Source organism: Mixophyes fleayi, chromosome 1 (genome assembly GCF_038048845.1).
Source record: "Mixophyes fleayi isolate aMixFle1 chromosome 1, aMixFle1.hap1, whole genome shotgun sequence".
NCBI lineage: Eukaryota > Metazoa > Chordata > Amphibia > Anura > Limnodynastidae > Mixophyes > Mixophyes fleayi.
In genome coordinates, this window is record NC_134402.1 from 32,843,965 (window position 1) to 32,870,848 (window position 26,884).

Consider the following 26,884-nt stretch of genomic DNA (forward strand, 5'->3'; position numbering starts at 1 on the left):
TATTTAATTAAAGGGCCTTTGAAAATAATACTATAAAGCTCTTGGTATATGACTGTCCTATGACATAAAATATTCAGCCGCTTGAAGCCCCTTTCTGATGGTTTGTTAGCATGTTATGTCCATGGTAAGTTAAGTGTACACACTTCAGTTTTTGTAAATTTGAAGTGTCCTTGAGTTGGGAATGCAGCCTACATATTCCTGCAAATAAACAGCCAAAAACACTGCAGTCAGTGACTTTAAAGCTGAAACAATAGAGGAATAACATTGTTTTTTGCTTTTTAGTCATTTGAGGGTTGTTGAATGTTTAAGAATTCAGCCTTCATCTCACTGAACTGCTCCCGCTGAAAGCTGTGTGATAAAATTTGCCTTTTATAGATTGAAATTGATTGGATGGTTGTTCAGTTTGCATGAATAAGATTCGTCAACGTGAGCATAAATTATTTTACTCCTATATCATACCTAGTCCATAAGTACCAGTGCACCTCCTTTTTATCAGAATAAAAATATAAAATCTTTAATGCCCGCCGCTCAGCAAAATAAAAAAAGGTGTTCACAGGTAGACTTGGCCTTCACCGTACTTTGTTTTATCAGAATGCCAATCCTATCATGGCCGATGACATACGGCAGCATTCTTGCACCATTTATTTAATTCTAAATGGGAGCACATGCCTCTTCTATGGCTTTTTAGGGTAGTGTCACAGAGGCGCTAAGTAGTTCGAGCAGTTCACAGCTGCTCGATGGCTCCCCTGGTGGCAGGTTGCAGTGAAGCGGGCGCTCCTCCCCATTCTGCACATTTAGAGCAGAGTCGCTTTCGTGTAATGTCGTCCCTTCGTCACTTCTACCTGCCTCCACAGAAGTGATTGAGAGCTTACAAACACTATACTGCTAGTGGAGTAAAGTGGCCATTTAATGCCACATTTGATCCCTAACTACACCCAAAACAGAGGAGATTTGTGAGAAAATTAGTATTTTTTGCTTTCCACGTTCCATTTGCCTGTTCCGTCGGGGGTGGGCACACTCGCTCTAATATAGCTCTTCCTGAGCAGTCATACCAAGTCAAGACCCTTCCTCATGAACATCCCATTAATTTCAATTGAAAGGCAATGGGGGTGGGGGGCAGTCTTGTTCCAAACAAGCAGAGGAGTGTGGCACGGCACACCAGGGATCCTGGCGAAGGGAGTGTTTTTGGTAAACTTCACCCAAAGCTACATTATTATTGGGCAGAAGTAGTTTGACGTTTGAGTTTTAACTTGTCATAAACAGGACCCTGTTCTGTGATATTGACTCACAATAAAACCTCAGTTATTACTGTGTTGTCACTGAGCAGTGTTTTGGTTGCAGTCTCTGGAAGAGATTGTAATGTGCTTATCTCTTGTAGGTAAATGCTGCATATAATTTACCTGGTTATACATGTAAACATGCTGGCTTCATGAATGCTGTTACCGGACCATCTTGTGCTGGCTTTGTGTGAGCCTCACGCTCTGGTTTAATAAAACTAATTTATCTTCCCTGCCTGTAGCTTCTAGTGTCATACATTGTAGAGAGAGGACCCCAATAAGTGATGCTTATAGGCACTTCACATAATGCTGCCCAGGAGCACTTGCAAGCAGTCGCAAGCTTCCACCACTGTATGTTTGACTTTCCAGCAGCTTAAATTAGAGTTCACTTGTAAAATATATATAATATACAATACAGTTCCGTGCATTTCTCTTGAAAGAAAATATACAGCTGTAAGAATTTTGTTTGGCCGGAGAGTTTATAATGGAACGGAAAAGCATATTTAAATCTACATGTGTAAATGGTGGTTGTTTTCAGATTTAGTCCTGAGTTGTTTAGCTGTAAGACTGGTTGGGACTATTGCTTTAGCAGAGGCAGGTTTCCACAGAGGCATGAACTGCTGGGACATAGTGATAGGAGTGTCATGTTTGACTAATGCCCGATTATGGGGGGGCTAATTTATCCATACATTAACACAGCGTGGATGTAGTAATAGGCTGAATCGGTAATCTTGAGAATGAAACTGATTCATTCACTGGACACTAGTGATATCGCTGAGGTACATAGTGCCTCTTGCCTCAGTTAATGTCGCTAGAGTTTAGTGAATTGACTCCACTGTGCAGGCGATCTATGCACTTAATGTGGGCATTCCCTGTATTTATGTTTTCAGAGAGACCAATGCGTGTTCTATATATAAACTATGAAAGAACACTCTGGGATCTGTACAAAACAACCAACTACGCAGATGTTACCCTGATAGTAAAGATATAGGTGGGATAACTGATATGAGTGTATAGCTTTTCATGGCTGTATCGCTTTATGTCCTAGTAGTGTTAGTATCATCTTCCTGTGCTGATCCTCTGTAAATACACACCAGGAAGTGTGACTGTGTACACAAAGGTCTGTGGGAGGAGGAAGTGTCTGTTCATTCACATTTTAATATATGCCCAGCCCCTTTGTTATTGTCCTGAGAGCAGTGACTGCCTGCTGTGTGGAGCTCAAGCTGCACTGAGATACGATTATTCTCATACAACTATTAATTAAATATACTCAGTACAGGCTATATTTAAATAGCTTTAGTTGTGCATTTAGAACAAGGACTCTTTTTGTGTAGGTTGTGTGTGTGCGTGAGAATTATTTTCTCTGCTTACAATCCTATCCTGTTCCGATCACATTGTGTGTGCTTAGTCATGTTACTAATTAACAATGTATATGATATGGAACCATTCATTGCAGTGGTGACCTTATCAATAACCTAGGACGGCCTATGAAAGTAATGCAGGGAGTCCGACTGAAGCTGCATAATTCTGTACAAACACTTAAAAAAATAAATACAAACCTTAAACTACTTTACAGACACCTTTTTTTTTTTTGTAACTTTGTTTTCTTTTTTTGGAGGCACTTCTGTTCTTTTACAGAAAGCATGAAGCTCAAGATTTAAAAATATTAATTGGTTACAGATCATGCAATTAGCTGTGCCCAACAAAATATCACTAGTGTAGCCTTAGTAGGCTGATGACAAATATTTCCTGATGATATTAAGAAATATATCTTGATAGATATTCTTTTAGTTGGAAAGACACAAACACCCAAACATAAAGTATTATACAAACATAGGACCTCTGATCCCCCCTTTCTCTCCCTTACAACACCCTCCATAAATCTCCCTCACCATCTCCCCCTTCCTGCTTTTCTCTCACCCACACTCTACTCAGATATAAACGTGTTACTGGTACACGGCCATCCCAACGCCCCAGGCGTGCTTTTTCTCTGGTAATTCCATTCACTCAGGTGAGGATTCACACATTAATGTTTTTAATACAGTTATCAGTGAGATATATGTAGCCTGTGCGATATTACACCTCAGTGTGGGGGGACCTGTATACAGCCCGTGCGATGATATACCACTGTGTGGGGAGACCTGTATACAGCCCGTGTGATATACCACTGTGTGGGGAGACCTGTATACAGCCCGTGTGATATACCACTGTGTGGGGAGACCTGTATACAGCCCGTGTGATATACCACTGTGTGGGGAGACCTGCATACAGCCTGTGCGATATTACACCTCAGTGTGGGGGGACACTTGTATACAGCCTGTGCGATATTACACCTCAGTGTGGGGGGACACTTGTATACAGCCTGTGCGATATTACACATCGGTGTGGGGGGACACTTGTATACAGCCTGTGCGATATTACACCTCGGTGTGGGGGGACACTTGTATACAGCCTGTGCGATATTACACCTCGGTGTGGGGGGAGACCTGTATACAGCCCGTGTGATATACCACTGTGTGGGGAGACCTATGTGCTATTACACCTCAGTGTGGGGAGACCTGTGTGATATTACACCTCAGTGTGGGGAGACCTGTGTGATATTATACCTCAGTGTGGGGGGAGACCTGTATACAGCCTGTGCGATATTATACCTCAGTGTGGGAAGTTTTGTCCCCAGATGCTGACATTTACTTTTTATAAGCTAGTTATATGCTCCTGTTTGTGTGTAATTTAGGCAAAATCTCTAGCATGCAGGTAACGCTCCTCACAGATGTGTGGTATATAGGTTACTCACCATAACACAATAAGCACACAGGATTCTACCTGCTCTAATGTGTAAATGATTTCATAGATGCAAAGTATACTGCACAGCAATATATGTAACTATCTACCCCATACATTAAATTATAAGGCTGTTCCATGTCACCAGAGTTTAGATAACTAATATCATTAAGCAGAAATCTTCTGTATAGGCCATGAAAATCCACATTGACTTCTGATTGCCTTAATTAACGGTATGTTATACCTTATGACATAATTAAGCAATGACGTCCGCATTACCATTTACATATAGATTATATACAGGGGTTATAGATGTATTTGCGCTGCTTCTGCATTATAAATAGAGATGAGCGGGCTGGGATTCCGCTAATCCGAGCCCACCCGAACAGTGCGGATCCGAACGGGATCCAAGCACTGTTCGGATATTTCCGGCGGGCAAAAAATTGAAAACGAGGCTCTGTCGTCCAAGTCTCGCATCGAATCTCGCGAGGGGTGGGAGAGAGGGCCCAGAATTCCATCTTGTACCTCTTTTTTTGGCATTATGTGCTCAAGCTACCTCGGTGCAACCTTTTGGCCTAAAAACAATATTGTGAGGTGTTCAGAATAGACTGGAAATTAGTGGAAATGATTGTTATTGAATGTTATTGAGGTTAATAATAACGTAGGAGTGAAAAAAAACCCACAAAACTGGTTTTTAGCATTTTTTATGTTTTTTTTTCAAAATAAATCCCAATCCAAAAACTTAAATCCGAACCAAAACCTTTCGTCAGGTGTTTTGCGAAACAAATCCGAACCCAAAACCTCAAGCGAATCCGAATCCAAAACACGAGACGCCAAAAGTGGCCGGTGCACATCCCTAATTATAAATAAGACTTGCATCGCTCATTCACAGTGAGTTTCTGACCTACAAATAGAAACTGAGGCAGGAGGTACATGGTGACCCTGGATGGGATAGGTAATGGAAGCTATGTTCATTCATGATTAGCTTCATTCTGCACTACATTAAATGTGTAGCAACTTCTAATTCTCACTATTAAAGTAAAACTTGTACCCTAATCTGGTTGGAGTCTGCAGAAGTACTTGATGTTTAAAAAGATGTGGTCTTCTGACCACACCAGACGGATACAGTATGGAGATACTAAGCAGCTTTGTATTTGTTATTCTCAGTGTAGTGTGATGGAGAAGATGGTTTGTAATCCTCTGCAGTATAGAAATATGCTGACAATGTGCTAGGGTAACAATCATCCGCGAGTAACTGCGTTCTTGCTCATATTTCTTGCAGTCGATTTAAAAACTTAACAGGAGAAAATATTTTTTGCAATTTAACCTTTTAAGCACTGTCATGGTTTCCTGTGATGTGTGTATGGGTCTACAAGGGTTAATGCCATGCATGTGCTTTTATATGCCGTCGCTTGTCTAAATTACCCCACTCTTAACTATCTGCTGCCACCAATTTTCTATATAGGGTAGAGCGTCGCCCCCAATCTGGCTTTGAAATAGTTCTATAAAGCACATGTTTTCATAAATTAAAAATCGTTAAGGATATTGAATTGAGAGAAGTTTTGTACAGTGTGTATCCAGCCTTACACGGGTGTGGGAAAGAGCTGAAGTGCGCAGATGGGGTATGGCTTTGAGGATTGTATCGGAGTTCTCTGACTTTACAAACTGCTTTGCTGCACACTATTTCTTGGGGGTATGGGTACACATCCTAATTAAGCCATAAACCTGATAAGGTGATGTCTGGTGATTATTTTAATGGTATAACTACATCTGTCCTGGTGGGGTCTCTGTTGTCCCTGGACACGTGCATAGCAGCAACTCTTTGCTGTCTAACGCTCCAATGCATTGCGTCACAACAGGATGGACCTATCGTCTCACAGACTTCACACTTCTTTTGAATGGGCTTTTCTTTGCTCCCAGCCCTTCGTGAGATCACTGGTGCAGTCAGAGGGAATCCCTTCAATTATTCAGAATCTGTTGTCACTTGCTGGGAATGTAACTGCTACGGTGCCTCATCCCTAAGGATGCAGTGTGTGTGGTGGGCCGTAGACCGACTGTTTTAATAAATATCGTCGGTAATATATTCTGATTTGATTAATTTATTTAAAAATTTTTTTTGGGGTGGTTGAGTAGAGCGGGTTTGAACTGTGTGCTTGCGTAATTAACAGTGTGGCTCAGAGTGCTTAAACAGCTGCCCCACGTATATACTTTATAAGCTTTGGATATAGAATCTGTCATTAGTGGTTTTATTATGCTTTGTTATAGTTTATCATGGATACAGTGTACTGAGCTTCTGCACAAATGTTGTATAACTAAAATGATAGTTCTACTAAAATAAAGTCTAATAACAGTGACCAATCTCCGTGTGAAGGTGGTTGGTGCTTACCACAGCTGAGGATGTGTAGAATGGATGCTTTTACTATGTACACCTATTGTTCTGTAGGTAAGACCATTGAAAGCCTATTTGAGCCTCAGATTGCACCAATGACCATACATTAGATAACAAGGTTACATGCGATGTAAAACCTCTACATATATTAATATGAAGAAGTTATATTTCACATAAACCTAACAATCACTGCAGCCACCTATAACCCCTGTAATGTTATGTACACACTGTGGGTGCCTTTCATATAGAAAGATGTGTTACTGTGTTTCATCAGTTATAGTTACATTCTGGTAGCTGCCTGACCATAGGTAATCGGCTAATGGGCCCTTATTTGTAGTTATGTTGTATAGCAAAGCATATGTTTCCTTATGTCTCCCTGTGGGCATATCCCTCTAGGCAAGGAGAGGAATTGACTTGTATTTTAGTGTTGGTAATGGATTAGATGGGATTACCTCCTTATTGCACACCTTAGCCAGCTCACAATGCCTTTAATTTACACGGTTATGTGGCAGGACTACTTATTAGTCCCAATTCTTGTTTTCTGGCTGTGGTTTAACCGAAAGGATAACACATGTTGCACACCTGAACACCAGTGTGCACTGGCGGCTCTACCCGCTGCTCGTCGGCTGCTTTTCTGTGCTCTTTCCTCTCTGCTAATTTTACTTTATTTTTAGATGATCACAGCCTGGTAACAAGAAACTGCATTTTTTAACATTTTGATTCTGCTCCTGATTTCATAAAGAGCTGCTTAGTATTCATCCCTGGTGCTAATCCTGCCAGTCTTTATTGTGCAGGTTAGAATTACAGCTTTATTCTTATTACTATGAACTTTGCTGTATCTGACTCTCGCTGTGCCCCAGTCTTATATTATACACATAAGCATGCTTTATAAAGTGGCCACGTACTCTGCAGCGCTGGATTATTGTGTACTGGGATAACTTGTCGTGCATTACAAATTGCACTATACAGTATGTTGAAGCGATTTTCATTGTTCAGGTGTCTTCCTACAACCTTTACTGGGTACAATGCCTTTTGTCTGTGGAGTTGTATGTTTTGTTGACTTAGGATACCACTCACACCTGCTTTCTTGCTTGTTATGTTCAGTGCTAATGGCACAGTAGAACAGTATTTCCATTGGCAATTGAAATCAACAGCACTGCTTGTCTATATATTTGTGGGGATGAATAATTCTTCTGAAGGTGGAAAACATCTCCCCCTTCTAAAGAGTTCATCCATGCTTCTCAGCAAGCTGTCCCCAAAACAAAAGTCCTGCACTTGGGATTGTGAGTAGGAACATGCAAAGCACTGTCGCATAGAAGGACCAATTCTGTATGGGTGATGACCATAAACATTGAGTAAATGACATACTGACAAAATTCCTCAAAATCCAATGAGCACCTCCCCTGTGTTTGCAGTTGGCCTGCAATAAGAATTACTCTGTAGTGCTGTGTAACTATCGCAAGTTAACACCAATGAATGGAGGCACCGTCTTGTTGCCTAAACGTGGCTGACTCTCCTAGTTGTGTGCACTTATAACTGGATATTTATAGCTAATGCTACTCCAGATGAAGTGGGTTCTTTACCTGCTTACATTTATGCTCAATGTTTCAGTGAAAGACTGATATGCAGAGTCTTGTTCTTGCTGTTGGATGGGTAACCGGCACCTGGGTTATAAGTGTTCCACCTTTCGCTATATAGGTTTGTGAAGTAGACAATACCATACTGGATGGGGAAGCACTAGCTCCAATGTGACGCCTTATATCTGCACCTGAATATTGTCTTTGTCGTGAAGGGGGAGAGAACTCCAGTCATGCAGTAGTTATACACTGCTGTCTTTAATCCATACACACAGGACTAATGTGTGGTCCATCAATCTGCTACATCAGTGGTTTATTTTTCCTCCCCTTCTGGTGCTTAAAACACACAGATCACAATTCCATAATCTGCATATACTACCCAGAATTCCTGGCTGTAGGAATTGCTGGTTATTTTAGTTTGACAACTATTCATAGATCGCCCCCTTTATTTACATGATTGGCAGCAGAGACATTAGCAGGGTGATTCTCACTAGCTATATAACATTTGAGTAGTGTATTGTTTGTCAGCAGGAAGAGCTCTACACTATAACTTTTATTTTTATTTGTTTTACTTGGTAATGTCCCTTTTTTATAATGTTAGTTATGGAAAGTTTTGCAAAATTGACATCTGATGATATAACTTTTACTCCATTATGTCCTACGCGTCCCATTATATTCAGTACATTCTGCATTTTTCACACATCATTTAGGAATTTTTATTTTTGTTTGGTTACCCTTGGATATGACAAAGGTCAGCTCTGTTGCCAAGTATTTATTTTAGTGCAAGTTATTTTAGTTATACATGTGCTGAAATATTAGCAGAGTCATGTACTGAGTGAGCTAGGGCATGGTTTAATATAAAGCTATTTCAGTTTGATACAGCAGCACTTATTGAATAGAAGAACCATGAGGCACTGCTAATTGTTCCAGTCTGTGTGAAGTTTCTCTTGCAACATATGTTCTGTTAGTTTTGGGTGGTTTCATCTCGGAATCTAGATTGTACGAAATTGGTGCAAGTTGTCTTTTCCAGGTGCTGTCTGATGCAGTGTCAGTATGTTTGTCTAATTTAGAGTTTTGTTTTGCATCTGAAAATCCTTTTCTTTTAAGATACAGTTACTGTGTTTTGCATTAATGAAAGAATATACTGATATATAATTCACATGTAGATATGCGAATTGTACATTATCACTTTGTACTGGGGAAAGCCAAGGTTGCTGATTTTGGGACAACAAGCTGTACAGCACTGGTAGCATTTCATATAGGTTATTTTATGGGTACTTTTGGCATGTGTCTTTAACCATTCATTCATTTCTCTGTATTATATCTTGTGCCAGATTGGCAATTTCACCCGTTTCCTTTAGATGTTGAACTCGGCTAATTGACCTGACAGCAGAATGTGTTGTGTAAATAGATTTACAGACCGTAGAAGTATGACTGTCACAAATGAGTGTCTGTCTGTCTGTGTCTGTGTGTATGTTAGAAAATTTAGACTGTAAGCTCCAATGGGGCAGGGACTGATGTGGGTGAGCTCTCTGTACAGCGCTGCGGAATTAGTGGCGCTATATAAAATAAATGATGATGATCTGCATAATATTTGTCATGTATGTCTGTTCTGAAATATTCCTGCAGAAAGCTGGTCCAAAAGATGAGGCGGATAGATTTTTTTAGGTTTGTGGAAGATGTCCTCACATTGATCCTAATAGGGCAGTATAGAAAGACTATATACACTTTGTGTGACCCTATTGTTGTAATATTTTGTATCCATGACTAATATAACGCAGGAGACGAGTTACAACGTGGTAAAATAATTACATGAATATAAAAGCAGAAATAAAAACACTGAACTTGCTCAAACAAACAACCTGGGATGTAAAGAATAAAAAAACTTCCCTTATTTCTACACCTAATGCCTTACGTCAGCCATACATTGTTTGTTTGTTGTTTTTTTTTTTTTACCGCATTTAACCCTTTCAATGTGTTTTAGTGACTTACAAGCATTGGCGACCTACTATATGTTTTGTAAATGTGTCCTTGGTTTTTTGCAACAGAACTTTAAAAAAACCGATTTGGGCTGAAATGTGAAGATTTCATATAAGACGAAGTCATTGCAATAAACATTCTCTGTGGTGCTTTGGTTATGTGAAAGCTAAATATGTTGCTCTCTTCTTACATATTCGCTCTTGTTCTTTGTTCCTCAGATTGCATTAAACGGTACCCCTTTCTCAGATGGACCACTCGCTTCCGATTTTACAGGAGTCCCACAGGTAAGGATTTGCATTCAGTGATCTCTAAAGTTTGTGTATGTGATAGTGACGATGATCATTTAAATGTGAAGTTTTATAAATATTCAGCAAAGTAACATTCTGGGGCCTGTTTTGCTAACTGGCGCACAGGATTTAGGTGCTGAAACCAATCATTTGTCAGTTTTCTAAACCAGTTTAGTGTGGAATATGCTGGCTGTCCCCTGTGCGCCAGTTTTCATAAGTGACCCCCTCTTACCTTCTGACCACGTATTGTAAACCCACGCTCTGGGTCTCGGGCTCACCTTGCCCCTGTTGTAAATTTGCAAATAGTTGTTATTTGTTTAAGGAAATCTTCCCAGTGATGTCGTATCTGAGATCTTGGTGTTGAGATTCTCGCTGATCAGTGTACCTGGGGAAGCCAGCAGGGTGATGTCTGAATTGTGCGCTACTAATTAAAATAAAGTCAGTGTGTTCTGACAGTTTGTTAACCCTTAGTATAGCTGAGAAGTTTTAAGCAGCGTGAAATGGCTTTTCCTCTAATCTGCTATATCTCCTCTTTTCATAATAATGGTTCCTGGTGGGGTCCTAAACCATTGTATCAGCTAGCCAGCCTGCAGAAGCCAGTCACGTTGCTACGTTTTAAATGATTATGAATTATTACAGAATCAAGCACACGATCGGTCATGGCGCAGGCAGATATAACTAACTCTTCTATTTGATATCTTTATTTTTTGGCACAACCTTTTTTTTTTTTTTATGTCATTGTTTTACAGTAGGTGTTTCGGGGCATGTAGTGTGTAGACCACATGCATCTCCCCCTCCTAGTTTGTAGCTCTCGGACTCTACTGTGACCTTCGATTACACAAGGCCAAAAAAGTTTTGCTGTTGAAATTATTCAGTAATTGAATTGATAGTTGTGAGGTGGTGTTTTTTTTTTCTAAATCTCTTTATGAATTTTAAGGTTTAACAGTAAATGTGTATGTATATGTGTGTGTGTGTGTGCACTTCATTTATTTATTCTTATTTAAGAATGTATCTATCTTAAGTAGGTTTTTCAGATTGCTGAAATAAAGCTAGTATTGGCCAATTACATGGGTCTACCTTCCAGAAATCTTCTAAGAATTAAGTACCGTTATTCTTATTTTGTTGTTACTGCTGGCTGCAATTTGAAAAGATACATAGCTGTGTGTGCAATGAGTATTTCAGAAAACTACATGTACCATCATACATTTATAGAAGCGCCCACAAAGGGTATTTCTGTAGGGTAGACCAATGTAAATGGCTAATACTTGCTTTGTCAGCTGGTTTCAAGATAGAATTGCTCTTAGTACAGTGGACAAAAATAATGCAGGAGCCAGGAGAAATGTTCATCAATTTTCCTCAATATAAATGGCTCCCAGAATACACCAACAGTAATTTCTTTACGTTCATCAGCTACCTGGCCCTTGGAATATCCCCAGCCCTGATTAAACAGGTCCCAAAATGCTTCACACAAACTAAACAGTAGGAACAGCGTCATAGGGAATAATTTCCTTTTGGTGCACAGGGGTGAATGTACCTTTATTCTTGCACACTTGCTGATCACACACAAATTGCTTGTACCATTCCAAGTGGATGAAAGTGGTCACTTGACCGTTGCAGAAATGTTATATACTATAATCACCCTAAGGGGGAGATTCAGATAGCAGCAGGAATTTTACAAGAAATCTCCGCTGATTTTTCCTTGCAGAAAAAGAATTTACTGTAAAAATGAGACCGCGATTTTCGACTAATTGAATCCCCCCCCTAAAGGTGGTTTCACACTTTGTATAGATTCCTTTAATGTAACCTGCCTAACTTAGAGGTCATCGGATATGATCTCAATGCAAGTAAAGTCCTGTCACTTGTGTAGGTCAATATTAAACGTTTCAGTTGCTGGATTTGTTCACTTGTTAGCAGTTTAGTGTAAACAGGGAAACTGGCTGTGGAAAGTTGACGCAGAGTTCCTCTCCCTGGTGATTGATCTGAGTGAGCAGCATGTTCTCCATACCAATGCAATTAAAAACCTGTGATTCATGGTGTATTTATGTTGCATATGCTAATATAGAAACTCATTTTCCAAAGGTTACCAAGCTTACCAGCAGTGTGCTGCGACCTAGTTTAATATGCAGAAAGTTGGCTTATGTAAACATTAATCACATACATGCAGTGCATGAATATCTATATATTGCTTTTTCTTCTCTGCTTGCATTGAGTTTCAGTATTTAAACAACGTCTGACTGAAGACCTACTGTAAATTAGCTGGCTGCAGACTGTCAAAGGAACAATACAAGGTCGGATCTGGCCTGTGGACATTTACACCAACATCCGTTACTTTAGTCAGTTTATTATGAGGAGGAACTAGGTTAATTGGGAACTATACTAAGTGAAATAAAAGACTGATCATTTCATATAACTAGGAAAGTGATGCCAAGGAGAAAAATATGTTCCCTGTGTGATTGTAGTGTATTCCAATGTATAATATACTGAAATCTAAATGTTGGTGGATGGGACACAAAAATGAAAGTCTTATAGGTAAATGTATCAAGCTGTGAGTTTGAAAGTGCAGATATTGCCTGTAGCAACCAGTCAGATTCAAGCTGTCATTTTGCAGAATGTCCTAAATAACTAGAATCTGATTGGTTGCTATAGGCAACATCTCCACTTTTTTGATAAATTTACCCCCTACAATTTCTTAGCATGAGGATCATGGTACCGATTCATGTTATTTGGCTACTACTACTGCAAGTTTGCATCTACTTATAACTTCTAGAAATACGAGGTATCTATGAACTTCATTTTTATATAGGTACATACAAAACTATAATTTCTCTGTACCAGTTTGTCAAGAGCTATCAGCTATATTTATTTTCAATATTGTATTGTCAGTGTTTTTAAATAAAACTTCTTAAGGGGAGATTTAATTAGCCGCGATGTTCCTCACTACTCGCTTACTATGGTAAATTCTCCTCTGATTCCTCTTTCATCCTTTCTGGGGGACACTGCTACAATGGGGTTGTGTGAGGGGAGAGGAGTTTGTCATTTAACTAGTTAACTCTGTTAAGGTATGCTGCTGACAAACCCCTCCCCGCCCCAGCCCCGAATCCCCCCCCCACCCCGTAGCCTTCGATTTTAGTTAAGTACCCAAAGGAGTTGGGTTTACTAGTCAGTGAATTTTTTTCATATTATAGGTTTTATTTGACTTAAATTTAATTTATCTTCCCTACAGAGGTGTGCTCTGCCCTCACACAGAGCACACTCGTTTAGGTAAGAAGCAGCTGTCTCACTGACGGCAGAGAAAAAAAATGTCTGCTTCTCTGCAGTGCGGACAGGCGGCTTCTATAAGCTGCTGTCATACTGATCGTTATTAGGTTACCGGCACTGCCACGAGTAGTAGAGCGCCGGTAATCGCTGCTGGACTATACCAAGTCCCCTTCTTTTGGGGAATCCCTGATTTGCACAGGTTGCGGACCCAGAGGAGTCTCCCAGATATCGGGATTGATGACCTGGTGGTAGAAGTGCGTCGGGCACTGGGACTTCTAGAGGGGAATAGATCTATAGATCGTAGTCTATTTAAAAAGGTCAGAAGATGGGAGATCTGTTTTCCTCCATCTATAGAGTTGAAAGCGATCGCAGAAACATCCTGGAAACAACCTGACCGTAAGTTTGTTATTCCACGAAGGTACCTGGCTTTATACCCGCTACAGTAAGATGATCTAATCCGTTGGGAACAGGGTCCAAGTGTAGATAAGCCAGTGGCACGCTTAGCTCGACACACCACTCCCCCTGTTCCAGGGACAGCATCCCTGCAGAACTCCACGGACTGTAAGATAGAGGCTTTCTTGAAGTCCATCCACACGGCAGCAGGTACCCCGTTCAGACCCATGTTTTCATCAGCCCAGGTTCGCCAGAGCTATGGAAACATGGGCTGACTAGTTGGCCACAGCTTTGCAAGACTTTGACTTGCTTCCCCTTGCCCTTCACCTCAAGGAGGCTTCAGGGTATGCCTGAGGCTGTCCAAAACACAACTTCCATTTCCTCTGTTTCCGCAATAGCAGTGGCGGCTAGGAGAGCCCTAAGGCAGAGGTCCTGGGATGTGGACACTAAATCTAAGTTCTTGGAGTCCCGCCTTTATTCCAGTGGAGTGTTATTTGGCCCTGAATTGGACAGCATAATTTTCCAAGCCACAGGAGGCAAAATTACCTTCTTACCAGTCAATGTCCCAAAGTCTAGGACACCCAGATTTAGCTAATTTAGACAGCCCTTTCAAGGGGGCCCATCTGGCAGGGGCCAGACACTCAGGTCCAGACCATCTGGCACCAGAGGATACTTGCACCGAGGTAGGTCTTCCTCCTCCACAAGTCGTCCCTCTTCTAAGCTCCCGGTTAAACCGGCAGCGTGATGCTGCCCTCCCTCTACTAGCGGCGGTGGGAGTGGGGGGACGTCTGCTTCTATTCAGAGATCAGTGGGCAGAGTCCTCGGAGGACAGTTGGATTTGCGGGATCATGACGAGGTTACATAATAGACCTAGTGGGCCCAGCCCGTCATCTGTTTTTTTGCAACCAGCTTGCCCCGCCACCGACAAAGGAGACAGGCAATGCTTCTCTGTGTTGACTCTCTTCTTTGCGCAGGAGATATCTGAGAAGTTCCGGAAGACCAAAAGAGACAAGGGTTCCAACTTCTTTTTGGTCCAAAAGTCGGATGGCCCCTTCCGTCCCATCTTAAACCTAAAACAGTTGAACCTTCACTTGTAGGTTGTCAGATTTCGAATGGAATCCCTGAGGTCAGTTATCAATGGACTGGAAGCAAACCAGTTCATGGCGTTGATAGACATCAAAGATGCCTACCTCCACGTTCCTAACTGGAAGGCACATCAGGCTCTTCTCAGATTCACGGTAGGATCTTCTCACTACCATATCATGGTTCTCCCATTCGGCCTTGCAACTGCACTGAGGGTGTTTACAAAAATGATGGTGGTGATGGCAGCTTATCTTCATTCCAGAGGTGTGCAATTAGTGCCCTACCTGGACGACTTACTACTCAAGGCTGCTTCGGCTCACCTGCTCGAGCAATATCTTCAGCTTACCATCAGGGTCCTGGAGAGGAATGGGTGGCTCATAAATCGCCCCAAATCCCAGTTTACTCCTTCCCAGAGAATGACTTTTCTGGGACTGATAATGGATACCAACAATCAGAAAGTATTCCTTCCAGAGGACAAAATACGGAAAAAAAATTGGTCAGGATCCCATCAGAAATTAGAACGTCAATTGATTTGCTTGTCACCGGAAGTGGGACAGTCCCTTAGATGGTGGATAGCCCGGGACAACTTGCTAGTCGGCAAGTCCTTTGCTCCATGGTCTTGGATCTTGGTATCCACAGGCACCAGCCTTCAGGGGTGGGGGCTGTGGCCCTTCATTTGAGACTTCAGGGGCTATGGTCTGCTCTGGAGACCTCCCTTCCCATCAACATACTGGAACTTAAAGCCATGTTAAAGGCCTTCAGGTCCATCCTTCAGGGCCAACCGCTCCGTCTGCAGTCTGACAACGCCACAATAGTGTCGTATGTCAACAAACAGGGAGGCATCAGGAGTGCAGAGCAATGGAGGTGAAGACTCAGATTTTCAGCGGGGCCGCCGTTTTCGCAGTCTTTTATTCCAGGCATCCAGAAATGGCAAGCAGACTATCTACAGACATGCAATTCTCCGGGGATAATGGTCACTTCGGAGGTTTTACAGTTTCTGGTCGTCCGATGGGGGATCCTGGACCGAGACCTAATGGCGTCTTTTCACAATAGAAAGGTCCTACAATTTTGCTTAATGGTAAGAGATCCCGTGGCAGTAGATGTAATGACAATGTCCTGGGACTTCAGGTTAGGATACCTATTCACCCCCCATTTCCATGATTCCTTGCGTCCTTCAGAGAGTAGGGTGGACTTTCAGTCATACTGGTGGCCCCAGCTTGGCCGCGGAGGGTCTATTATCCAGAAATACCGTTGATGGCGGTAGGTCCAGGTCTTCTGTTACCTCTTCGAGAAGACCTTCTACTTCAGGGACCATGCCTACATCAGGACTGAATTTAGCGGCATGGCTATTGAAGCCAACCTTTGGAGGTCAAGAGGGTTCTCTTTACTAGTAGTAGATACCTTCCTTAAAGCTAGAAAACCAGTCTCTGCTTGGATTTACCACCATATCTAGCTTGCATACATTAGATGGTGTGAGAACCGGACCTGCCACTCAAATTCGTCCCTCCTCTCTAGGTTTCTTGCTTTTCTCCAGGATGGCCTGGATGGAGGTCTTCGCCTAGGATCCTTAAAAGTGAAGATTTCGGCTCTGTGATTTTTCACCGTCGCCTGGCAGACATACCAGATGTTAGGACCTTCCTACAGGGAATCCTGCATATTCAGCCTCCGTATGTTTCACCTACGGCACCCTGGCATCTTAATCTGGTCCCTAATAGGTTTCAAGAACCTCCCTTTGAACCGTTGCAGAGTTACGGTACTTAAATTGGAAAGTGGTTTTCCTACTTGCAATTGCCTCAGTGCAGTAGAGTTTCTCAGCTGTGGGCGCTATCATGCAGGCTTATATCAATGCTAACCGACCAGTGTCAGATTGTATTTTTGCCCATTCTACCCGTCCTGTGGGGGGGCGTCTTGGGCTGTGCGAAATGGGGCCTCAGCGGGCCAGTTATGCAGAGCAACCACCTGGTCCTCAGTCCATACCTTTACTAAATTTTACCGATTCAATGTCTTTGGATTGGCAGGTGCCCATTTTGGCCGTAGTGCTCTACGTGCTGTGCTGTCAGAGTGGTCCTTCCCTTAAGGGGACTGTTTTAGAAAGTCCCCATGGTAGCAGTGTCCCCCAGATAGAATGAAAGAGAAAAGAAGATTTTTATACTCATGATAAATCCATTTCTCCGATTCCATATGGGGGACACTGCGTTCCCTCCCTTCAGCGGTCTTTGGTTGGTTGACTCGCCTTCCTTGGCGCTTTATACTTAAACTGAAGGCTACAGCCGGGTTGCGGAGGGGAGGGGTTTGTCAGCAGCATACATTAACAGAGTTAACTAAGTGCCAAACGCCTCTTCCCCTTACACAACCTCATGGTACCAGTGTCCCCCAGATGGAATCGGAGAAACGGATTTATCGTGCGTATGAAAATCCTCTTTTTTTCCTCACATCTCTCCAGGGAGCGAGATAAATCCAGCAGAGATTTCTTGTAAAAAAAATCCTGCGGCCGCGATGTTCTGAATAATATCGCTGCCAATTGAATCTCCCCCTTATAATCCTAGTGCAAATACAATGACATAGAATAAGCATAAAATCAAAGTGAATTTAGAGTGATCATACAGAGATGGATGCACTTTGTATTTTGAGTAGGGTTTTGTTTTTTTTATCTGGCATTGTCCAAATTATTGTGAACAACTTCAGGAATCTTCTGCTTTAGCCTGTCCTATTTGTAATCGTATTTCTTAGTGTTGGAGAATTCTCTTTAACTTTTTGTACGTTGTGTAAGCTTACCTTTGTTTGTCATAAGCCCAAGTGGAGCTGTTGGGAGATATAACTCAAGGGCTGTGGAGCAGTTTTATAATTTGATTGGATGGGACAAGAGACTTGTCTGGATGCAGAGGTTATTCTCTACAACACATGAACAACTGATCAACGATCAGGTTTCCTTACTAAATACATGTGCCCACCACACTGCAATATCACTGCATATGTTGCCCCCCCAAAGCGTAATGCTTGGTAAACCATTTCTTATGGTCTGTGTGGCCATCAACAGGCTCCATTGAAGCTGGAAGTGATTGAGCTGCTTACATTATCTCCACCACGTGGGTGATCAAATGGGACATTGTTTTAGATGTTTCTTGGGATTAGCTCCTGGATTGCCGTATGCCATGTTTGCTCTTATTCTAGCATCCTGTTGAAAGCTAGGTTTCTCATAGTAAAAATGCAATGTCTTGGTGCACAGCGCTTGAACTGTGTTCTGGAGATGGTTGTAGAGTAGCAGATGGTGAAGTATGGTTTGGCTTGATTTTAGACAATTTATTTTGACATCAGGTGCCTCTTGCAATTTAAAACTGTAATAAATTTGCTCTCATTTATTTTTGTCAGGTGCTCCAAGGCTCTTGTTTCCTATAGATTTTGATTTTTGTATTCTAGAATGAAGACGTATGTATAAAGGATGAATGCAATTCTCTCCAGATAGTTCTATTTGGCGTGCACAGGGCTTAATAGAGAGGTGGAAAATAAATGGGTCATAAAGCTTTTGGTTACGGCAGGGGGCCTACATGTACGTTGATGTACATGCAAGCCCTCTGCCCATAGGCAGTTATATTATTTACAGATAATGGTGTCAAATTAAAAGTTATCCTTTAATTAGAGGTGCCAACGTATTATCCAACGCCGTTCATTGAGGCGATCATGATATCCATAACATTCAATGACCTGAATCGGAAGGTAAAGATAGCACTACCCAAATAAGCTTACAACGTAAGAGGTTTGGGGAAATTTTCATACATAAGGCAGCAGAATAACAGTTGCAGGTGCTGCTAGTGGGGGAAGTGGTGGGGCTGCTGGAAGGCAGAAGTAATATTTGCACCATATAATCGGCCATTGGCGACTGACATTTCTGTGCAGATAGCATTGGTGTGGTACGGTTAGAATGTAAGACAGTAGAATGTGGAGACATGAACAATTAATACATTTATCTACTAAGGACCTATGAAGCCTATATTTTATTCTCACGTCTTCATAGCCTTTTTAAATTGAGATTCTATAGATAAATCAAACTGCTTATGAATGTAGTAAATCTTAAGTATAAGTTTAACACTCAGTGACACCCAAACTGGCAGATCTCTTGCCTCTGCTTGTATTGGTCAGTTCTACAAGGCTCGAGGAACCACTGGGGACAGATTTATGCCAATGCTGATTGGACGGAACAACATTCATCCAATCAGCATGACGGATAATTCTCCTGGGTGTGTCGAGTTCTAGATAACTGACCTCTACACACAGGGATGATATCAGGTCCTGGTCGTAGGAACACTATAATTAAGCCAGTTGGAGGAATGATGATATTCACTAACGTTTGGTTAACGACCAGAAAACGGTGACTTAAGTCTGTGTGTTCTTAGTGGTATTTGTATAGAAATTATATAAATAAAACAAAACAAAAAAAAAAACATTTACAAAATGTGAAGTGTTTTTAATTTCGTGTTTGCTGCAGGCTCCCTTTACTTTTGGCCTGGGTCAGAGGGCTCCTTACACAACAGGAGAACACTGCCTTCTCTGTAGGAGCGAACGGAAGGACCTCACACTCTCCGAGTGTGGCACAAAAAACTCAAGCAAATTAGCACTTTCCACATCTCCAAAAGCCAATGCCAAGATGCACCTTCCCCTGTGGGTATGCTCAGACTGCCGACGGACAGTAGAGAGCGAAGATATCCACCCCACACAAGACCAGTCTTTAGTGGTAAGTCTGTAGACAGACTAGATGGTGGTTGATCGCGGCAGATGAGGTTTCCCGTTTGTGGAAGCTCTCCTAATACATGTCAGCTTTTAATTCACACATTTTTTTCAACGCTATAGACAGATTCATTTCTATCAAGAGTGAAAAGAATCGCAAGGGAGGAGCAAAAAAGCCTATTCCTTATCTAGAGTTACACTATTCTGCATGCAACTAGGCGAATTCTGAAATATATACATATATGTATTAAGAAACCATAGACATAAATGATGTGTCATAGGGTTGTGCAGGCATTGAAGGTTTTAGATGTATTTTCTCCTACTCATCTGGGTAAAGATGACTTTATAAACATTTTTGTCTTTGAAAATATTATCATAAATTCTGTTTACTTAAACCATTGATATGCGTTTTAATGCAAAACATAAAAGGGTTCTTCCATTATATTTTATTTGTTGCTGTTCTGTCTCTCTTTATAGAGTATTTTATTTTACTAAAAGACGCAAGTCCTATTTGCCTTTTAACCACTGTCCAGCGCTTGCCACTACAGTTGGTCCTTCCGCCTAGTTCCCGGGTGCTGGTTATAAGGTCTTACATCATTTGACAGAGGTTCCGCCTTCTCCGTGCTAATCTAACTAATTACAATGAGCTATGCTGTGATAGCAACTTATATTATGCTATACTGTATTGTACTATCCTAAACACTTAATCAGTTATAGGTGGCAGGAGTGACAGGGGAAGCTGGGATCTGGGAACTCTGTCAAATGCTGTAAGTATACCCTCTTACAGCCAGTTCCTGGGAGAAGTACAGCGCCACCTGCTGTAGCTGTCCGCACTGACAGGAGGTTACAGGGTAAGTATTGTTCTTGTCTTAAGTTCTAGTGAGCTCTTCTCAAAGGTAATGGCGGTCCTGAGTATATTAACAAATAACCTTCTGACGGACATTCTGGCCAGAATTTCCACCTCTGCCTGCATTATTTCCGACCCCCTCATCCTATTTTTTAGATTTCTTCTTTTTGATGTTGCGGACAGCCACTGTAGCATGACACCTTCCAAATTCTTTATTCACAAAGCATTATAAACCATTATCTTTGAGGAATCTGTACTGTAGGTTAAAAACCTGCGTACAGAATGTGTTGAATTAGAATCTGTTCTCAACCAAAATTTGGTATGGGTTTTGTCCACGCATTGAGTATTTTGATGGTTTGCCCTTGGTAGATTTCGGGAACGAGCATAGTAAAGGCCACATACCCACTTTAAGCAGAAACCCGTTTGATCCGTGTTTTGCTTGCATTTTCAAGATGGTTTAAAACGGTCATACGCACAAAATCGGACAAGTAGAGTATTGAGACTACACTAGCCAATAGAAAACCAGTAACACCAGGAGCGATGATTTTCTGTGTAAGACCCATTTACATTTTTTTTTTTTTACAATTGTTAATGCATGTGAAATGCATTACAAATAGATCAGTGGGTATAAGGCCTAACATTTATAGTTGCAAGCTCTTAGAGGGGGTAATTACTTCTATACCTATTTTAAGGTTTGTCATGTTTACTTTTTTTCTTTTTTAAAGACTGAGCAATTAAAATAGTATAAACTTATTTATACATTGTTGTAGTCTTCAAATATATCCTGTCTCCAATAAAGTTAGATAAAGCCCCTTGCTTCGAACTAGTTAGACAGGGTCTAGTGCTGTCATGTCCAGAGTGATGCTTGCCCTGCCGGTCACCTGGGGTTCCCTCGCTGGTTATGTTCTAGGCTGCTGATTCTGGACTCTTTATTAAGACCAGTGAGCTGCCAGTTTGCAGTCAATTTAACAGTAACCTGACGCTCATCTTGGCTCATTCACTCCGTTCTGCTGGCAGCGATGTTTGTAAATTACTGTTGAGGGTACTGTGGCTATAAGTATGCGATAATGTTTTTGTTTTTGGGGGAGGAGGGTTTAAAGTTTCACTAACCAATGCTTTAAATTTGATGACCAGACCCACATTAGTAACTCTGTACAGCGACCCCCCCAGACAGGCAGTTTCTTGGAACAATTTTGAAGCTTTTAAAACGCTTAAGATAATGTATATAAACACCTAAAGACCCACTTGCCAGGCTTCTGCTGCAACATTAAAGAATCACTCATCTAGACGTAGGCTGTAACTTCCGTCTGTAGGGTTTCCAGAATGCGTTGTGTGTCTCAGTTTGTTTATACTGTCATGGATTAGTTTGTAATGTTCATTTCAAGACCTAATATTTAATGTGACTTGTATGTAAACTGATTCCGAATATGATTGCTAATGCCAGGTTTGCTTGTTTCAATTTTAGAGTCAAGATTTCCTTTTGCACATGCCTCCTGGGAACAGTGGCTCTAAACAGGAGTCAGTCGGTGGAGGGAGGATGCTTGTTGGAAGTCCGAGTGTTGCACCCACTGTGGCCCTTAATAATTCCACACCCCCTGACGTAACGTGTAGTTGTGAAGCATGTAATGAGCGCAGGTAAGTCATACGTCCGATAGAGGTGTCGCTGCAAATGCCGAAGCACATTACTTTCATTAGCCTCATCCAGAGCACCAAGAGGAGAACGATATAAGTAGGCAACATTCTAGAACATGACTTGTGACACTATTCTACAGGGGGAATATTGAAATGTATCATTTTAGTATCTCTGTGGATTGCATTTTGTAATTTTTTTTTTTTGGTAAGCACAATAGAAGAAATTTAAACATGATAACCTCCAGTTTTTTATGCACTCAGTGGCCACCTTGTTAGGTACACCTTTCTAGTATTGGGTAGGATTTGCCCCCAGAAAAGCCTGAACTCTTCGTGGCATGGATTCCACAAGGTGGTGGAAGCATTTCTTAGAGCTCCTGGTCCATGTTGACATGATGGCGTCCAGCAGATGCTGCCGATTTGTCGGCTCCCCTTTCACCACATCCCAAAGGTGCTGTATTGGCTTGAGATCTGGTCACTGTGAAGGCCATCGGAATACACTGAACTCATTGTCATGTTCGTGGAACCAGCTGGAAATGACACCTGCTTTGTGACATGGATCGATATCCTGCTGGAATTAGTCATCAGAAGATGGGTAAACTGGCCATAAAGGGATGCACATGGTCAGCAACAATAATTGGGCTGTGGCTTTTAAACAATGCTCAATTGGTATTAAGGGGCCTAATGTGTGCCAAGAAAACTTACCCACACCATTACACCACCAGTCTGCTCTGTTTACTCAAGACAGTTTGGATCCATGGTTTCATGTTTACATCAAATTCTGGCCATACCATCAGAAATTGATTTGTCAGACCAGGCAGCGTTTTTCCGATCTTCACTTGTTCTATTCTTAGCTGACAGGATTGGAACCCGCTTTGGTCTTCTGCTGCCGTAGCCCATCCACTTCAAGGTTTGTGTTCAGAGATGCTCTTCTACATACCACTACGGTAACACATGGTTATTTGACTTAAATTCGCCTTCCTGTCAGTATGAACCAGTCTGGCCATTCTCTGACCTCTCATCAACAAAGCATTGTCCACAAAACTGCAGCGCTCTGTCACTGTCGTGTTTGATCCCTGGAGGTCATTTAGTTTCTGAGAAACTCAAGCCATCCAGTCCTGGCACCAATAATCATTCCATTGTCAGTCATTTAGATTACAATTTTTGTTTGGTCTCAACAACAGCTGAACCTCTTGTCCATGTATGCCTGCTTTTATGTATGGAGTTATTGCCACAAGATTAGATATTTGCATTAACAACCAGGTGTACCTAATAAAGTGGCAGCAGAGTGTATATATAAATTTGAAGTGGGAGGGACTAGGCCAACATTCAAACAGGAATTAAATAAAGTTTGTACTTCAAAGTCGATGCATTGTTTCAGTGTTATACTACCTTTATTTACCTTTACACGGAGACTCCTTTTCATTTTATTCCAGGGAAATTTCAGCAGAGACTGAACGGGAATCCCAGCAACTACAAAACTATTGGTCAGATGTACGGTACATGATTCGCTGCATATACCGTCAAGCCGGGACGCCGTTGGCGGATGACCAGGACCAGTCACTAGTCCCAGAGAAGGATGGAATGAAAGATTTAGTGGATAGGTAATTACGGCAAGCCATAGACATAATTGACGAGCCCTGTTCTTCTAGTATAGTTCCGTAGGAGTTCGTTCTGTAGCCCATTTTTATTTTGCTTTAAGTTTGGCATGTAATGTTTTTGGAGTCTAAAAGTAATAAACAGAGTTTGCTGATGCAGTTGGTTTTGCAAGTCCTCCAGCGTTTGTCTATTGATCATTCCAGATGGTATGTGTAGATAACTAAACTAGGCCGTGTGTACAGCACCTAAATTATAAGCCTTTATGAATACCAGTCTTATGGGGCTCTGGGAAATATTAATTCAAAATGCTGCTTGCCTACCAAAAGCAGTGTTCTGAGAGATGGCATCGTCTCTGTGACAACCGGATATCCGTGTTTCCCAACCATTGTCCTGTTTTTCTCACACCACCTGACACGCGTGTCTTGAAACTTGTGTTTTTGTGACCCACATTAAAATATTGTGATAAAGCTGCGAGGATAGAAACATTTGGGCAATGACAAGTGTTTGCTCTTTTCATTCATGACAAATCTTCAGGTTCAGACGTTTTGTATATTATGTTTAGCGCGGTGATACTGGAATGTGTCCTGACTCAGTGGTTGGCTGAGTATTCAGTGTTCTGTTTAACGTGTAGGAGAACGTGATCGTGCTTCTTTCCATGTGCAGGTTATGTGAACGAGACCCTTATCAGCTGTACCAACGCTTGGAGCAGCAAGCCCGCGAGTACGTTTTAGAATTGAAAGTCCGTCTGCTCAAGCACTTGTCATTGGGCTTTAAGGTGACCCCTACCATACAGGGTCCTCCCCAAGCTCACCAGTTCATCTCCCTCCTCCTGGAAGAGTACAGCGCCCTCTGTCAGGCAGCATGCACAATCGGCACCTTTCTCGTCACTTTGGTAGGAAAAAAGTTATTCTCCATTTTATGTGACTTATAGTACGATGTTAATGGCCAAAAATGTCTTTCAAGAGTTTAATTTGCAGGTCTCTTGTTTTTCCTCCATTTAGGAAAATGAGCATTTGAAGAAATTTCAGGTGACATGGGAACTGCACAATAAGCATCTGTTTGAAAACTTGGTATTTTCTGAACCATTGCTGCAGAACAGTTTACCGGCTCTGGTTTCACAGCTAAGGTAACCAACCTTTCATTGCTCATGTCTATAATTACAGGAAAATGGGAAATGTTACTATAGTCATTGATCTTGTTCATAGTTTGTATGATTCTTTGTGCATGTGTCTGTATCTATCAGTGTATATGTATGTATATGGCAGTGGTGGAGCCTTTGTTCTAGGACGCCGGAAGTAGTAGTCATAGAGTACATTGTGTATCCGACAATCTGGGAGATTCCAAAGCGAACTACTAGGGTCACACCTGGGGTTCTGACATACAGGTTGTACACCGCTGTGCTAGCGGGGAGGAGGAGAATTTTGAATTGCAAGCTCCTCCCCATCTCAGCTGTTTTGCTCTTTGATTGGACAGCTACCAGGTCCAATCTGAGCTCGCTCTAAATGAAGTGCCAAAGTTCTTACATTCAGAGTTCATCTGTTGAATTGACTGATCAGTCCCTAGGGGGATATATCCCGAATAGTTGGGCTGTCAATCACCAGACCCTTGTGGTTCTGCTAGTATGGAGAAGTGAAGGGTGTTAGTTTTATAGTACTTGGCTTAGTCTTTTTGTCATTTGACACATTTAGTCATTGTATGACTCTTCTTGCGGAGTGAAACCATCTCTCCACCTGTCTGCGAGAGGCTTGGATGAAAACCTTTAGTCATTGGAGCCGTTTGGTAGCCTGGACCAGTATTCAGAGTAATGCAGCCAATCCATGAACAAGTGGTGTCACTGGTTCTTAGTGAATTGATAGAGAGCATTCTCCTGAATATTGTTCCAGCCAACAATGACTGCAATCACTGAGGGTCGGAGACGGGTAAACTGTAGTACAAAGCAGTATGTCAGCTTGCCGCTTTTCTCATTATAAGCTCTAGCAAGAAAGGTCCTTTCTTCAGCAGTAATGTTGTGTCGCCAGTAATGTACAGATCTTTGAACCACATTGGTACTAAATATGCAATGAAGGAAGGATTTATATATAGAATACAATAAATGCTATCACACAGTGTTCATGAGGGCCACTGAGGATCTTCAACTTAGGAAAATCTTGCCTCGCCGATTGAAAACAGCAACCTCTCGTTGCTGCCTCATTTCTGTGTTCTTGAGCAGTACCAGGAGACGCCGTTCTCGCCGCCGCCATCATGTGATCTAAACGTGCGTCTAAAGACACCCGTTATTCACCAACTAAACTGCTTTTTATCGTCTTCCCTAGGCTTGGAACAGCGTCACATGACTCATACAGTGAAGATATGTATAGTACCTTACTACAAAGGTACCATCAGCTGGAGCAAGAAATGGGTCAGATCTCAGAGGAGTGGCTGGAGTGTCAGAAAAGAATTGATAACTATGTTGATGAACAGGTCAGTGGGGTGCCCATCTCTCTCCAGCGGGGGTAGTTGTACAGCAATGCTGCAAAACACAGTAGACCACAAGAACTGTCAAATTATAGCTCCGCCAGACGACAATTTGGCTATATTATAAAGCATCATGATGTCTAACTGTATGCTTAGAATCTGTAATGCTTGAATTGTGCAAATGTAGTAATGTGCTCTGTGAGTTGTGTAAATCGCAGTTCTTTCCATGGCAACAGACTTGCTGCTCAAATGAGGATGAGACAAGCTATGTGCAATTCAGTGTTTCTTGAGTAGTACTACATGTAACCTGCAGGTGGCGCAGTAGCATCACTGAGGCTTGTTTTTATTTAGTAAAAGCAAGAGACACTTTTCACTGTTTGGATTATGTCCCTTTAACACAACATATTAAACATGTCCCATGTGAACAGTTATAGTAGTAGTATTGAGAAGATTGATTTTCTCCAAATCTTTAAAATCTTAAGGATTTGAAAGAAGTGACCATGTATAAGCCTTCGCTCATGTTCTCTCTGCTTCACATATGAAGTCCTCTGTCGTTGGCCTGCACAGTGTTTGGTTTTGCGCTTTTACGTATCTGAGAAAGATATGTT

The 26,884-nt window shown here is 41.7% G+C and overlaps 1 protein-coding gene across 3 annotated transcripts in view; it reads left to right on the forward strand.

The window, feature by feature from the left end:
* The window catches only part of FAM193A (family with sequence similarity 193 member A), a 52,801-nt gene that overhangs the window by 10,167 nt on the left and 15,750 nt on the right, over window positions 1-26,884 (forward strand). For 2 of the 3 annotated variants that reach the window (XM_075194256.1, XM_075194257.1), the window contains exons 2-8: window positions 10,223-10,288; window positions 19,509-19,754; window positions 22,060-22,229; window positions 23,660-23,827; window positions 24,486-24,714; window positions 24,824-24,948; window positions 26,135-26,282. In XM_075194256.1, the coding sequence (XP_075050357.1) occupies window positions 10,223-10,288; window positions 19,509-19,754; window positions 22,060-22,229; window positions 23,660-23,827; window positions 24,486-24,714; window positions 24,824-24,948; window positions 26,135-26,282 (1,152 nt within the window). The remainder of the gene's footprint in view (window positions 1-10,222; window positions 10,289-19,508; window positions 19,755-22,059; window positions 22,230-23,659; window positions 23,828-24,485; window positions 24,715-24,823; window positions 24,949-26,134; window positions 26,283-26,884) is intronic. The other variant, XM_075194258.1, reaches the window with a different exon arrangement.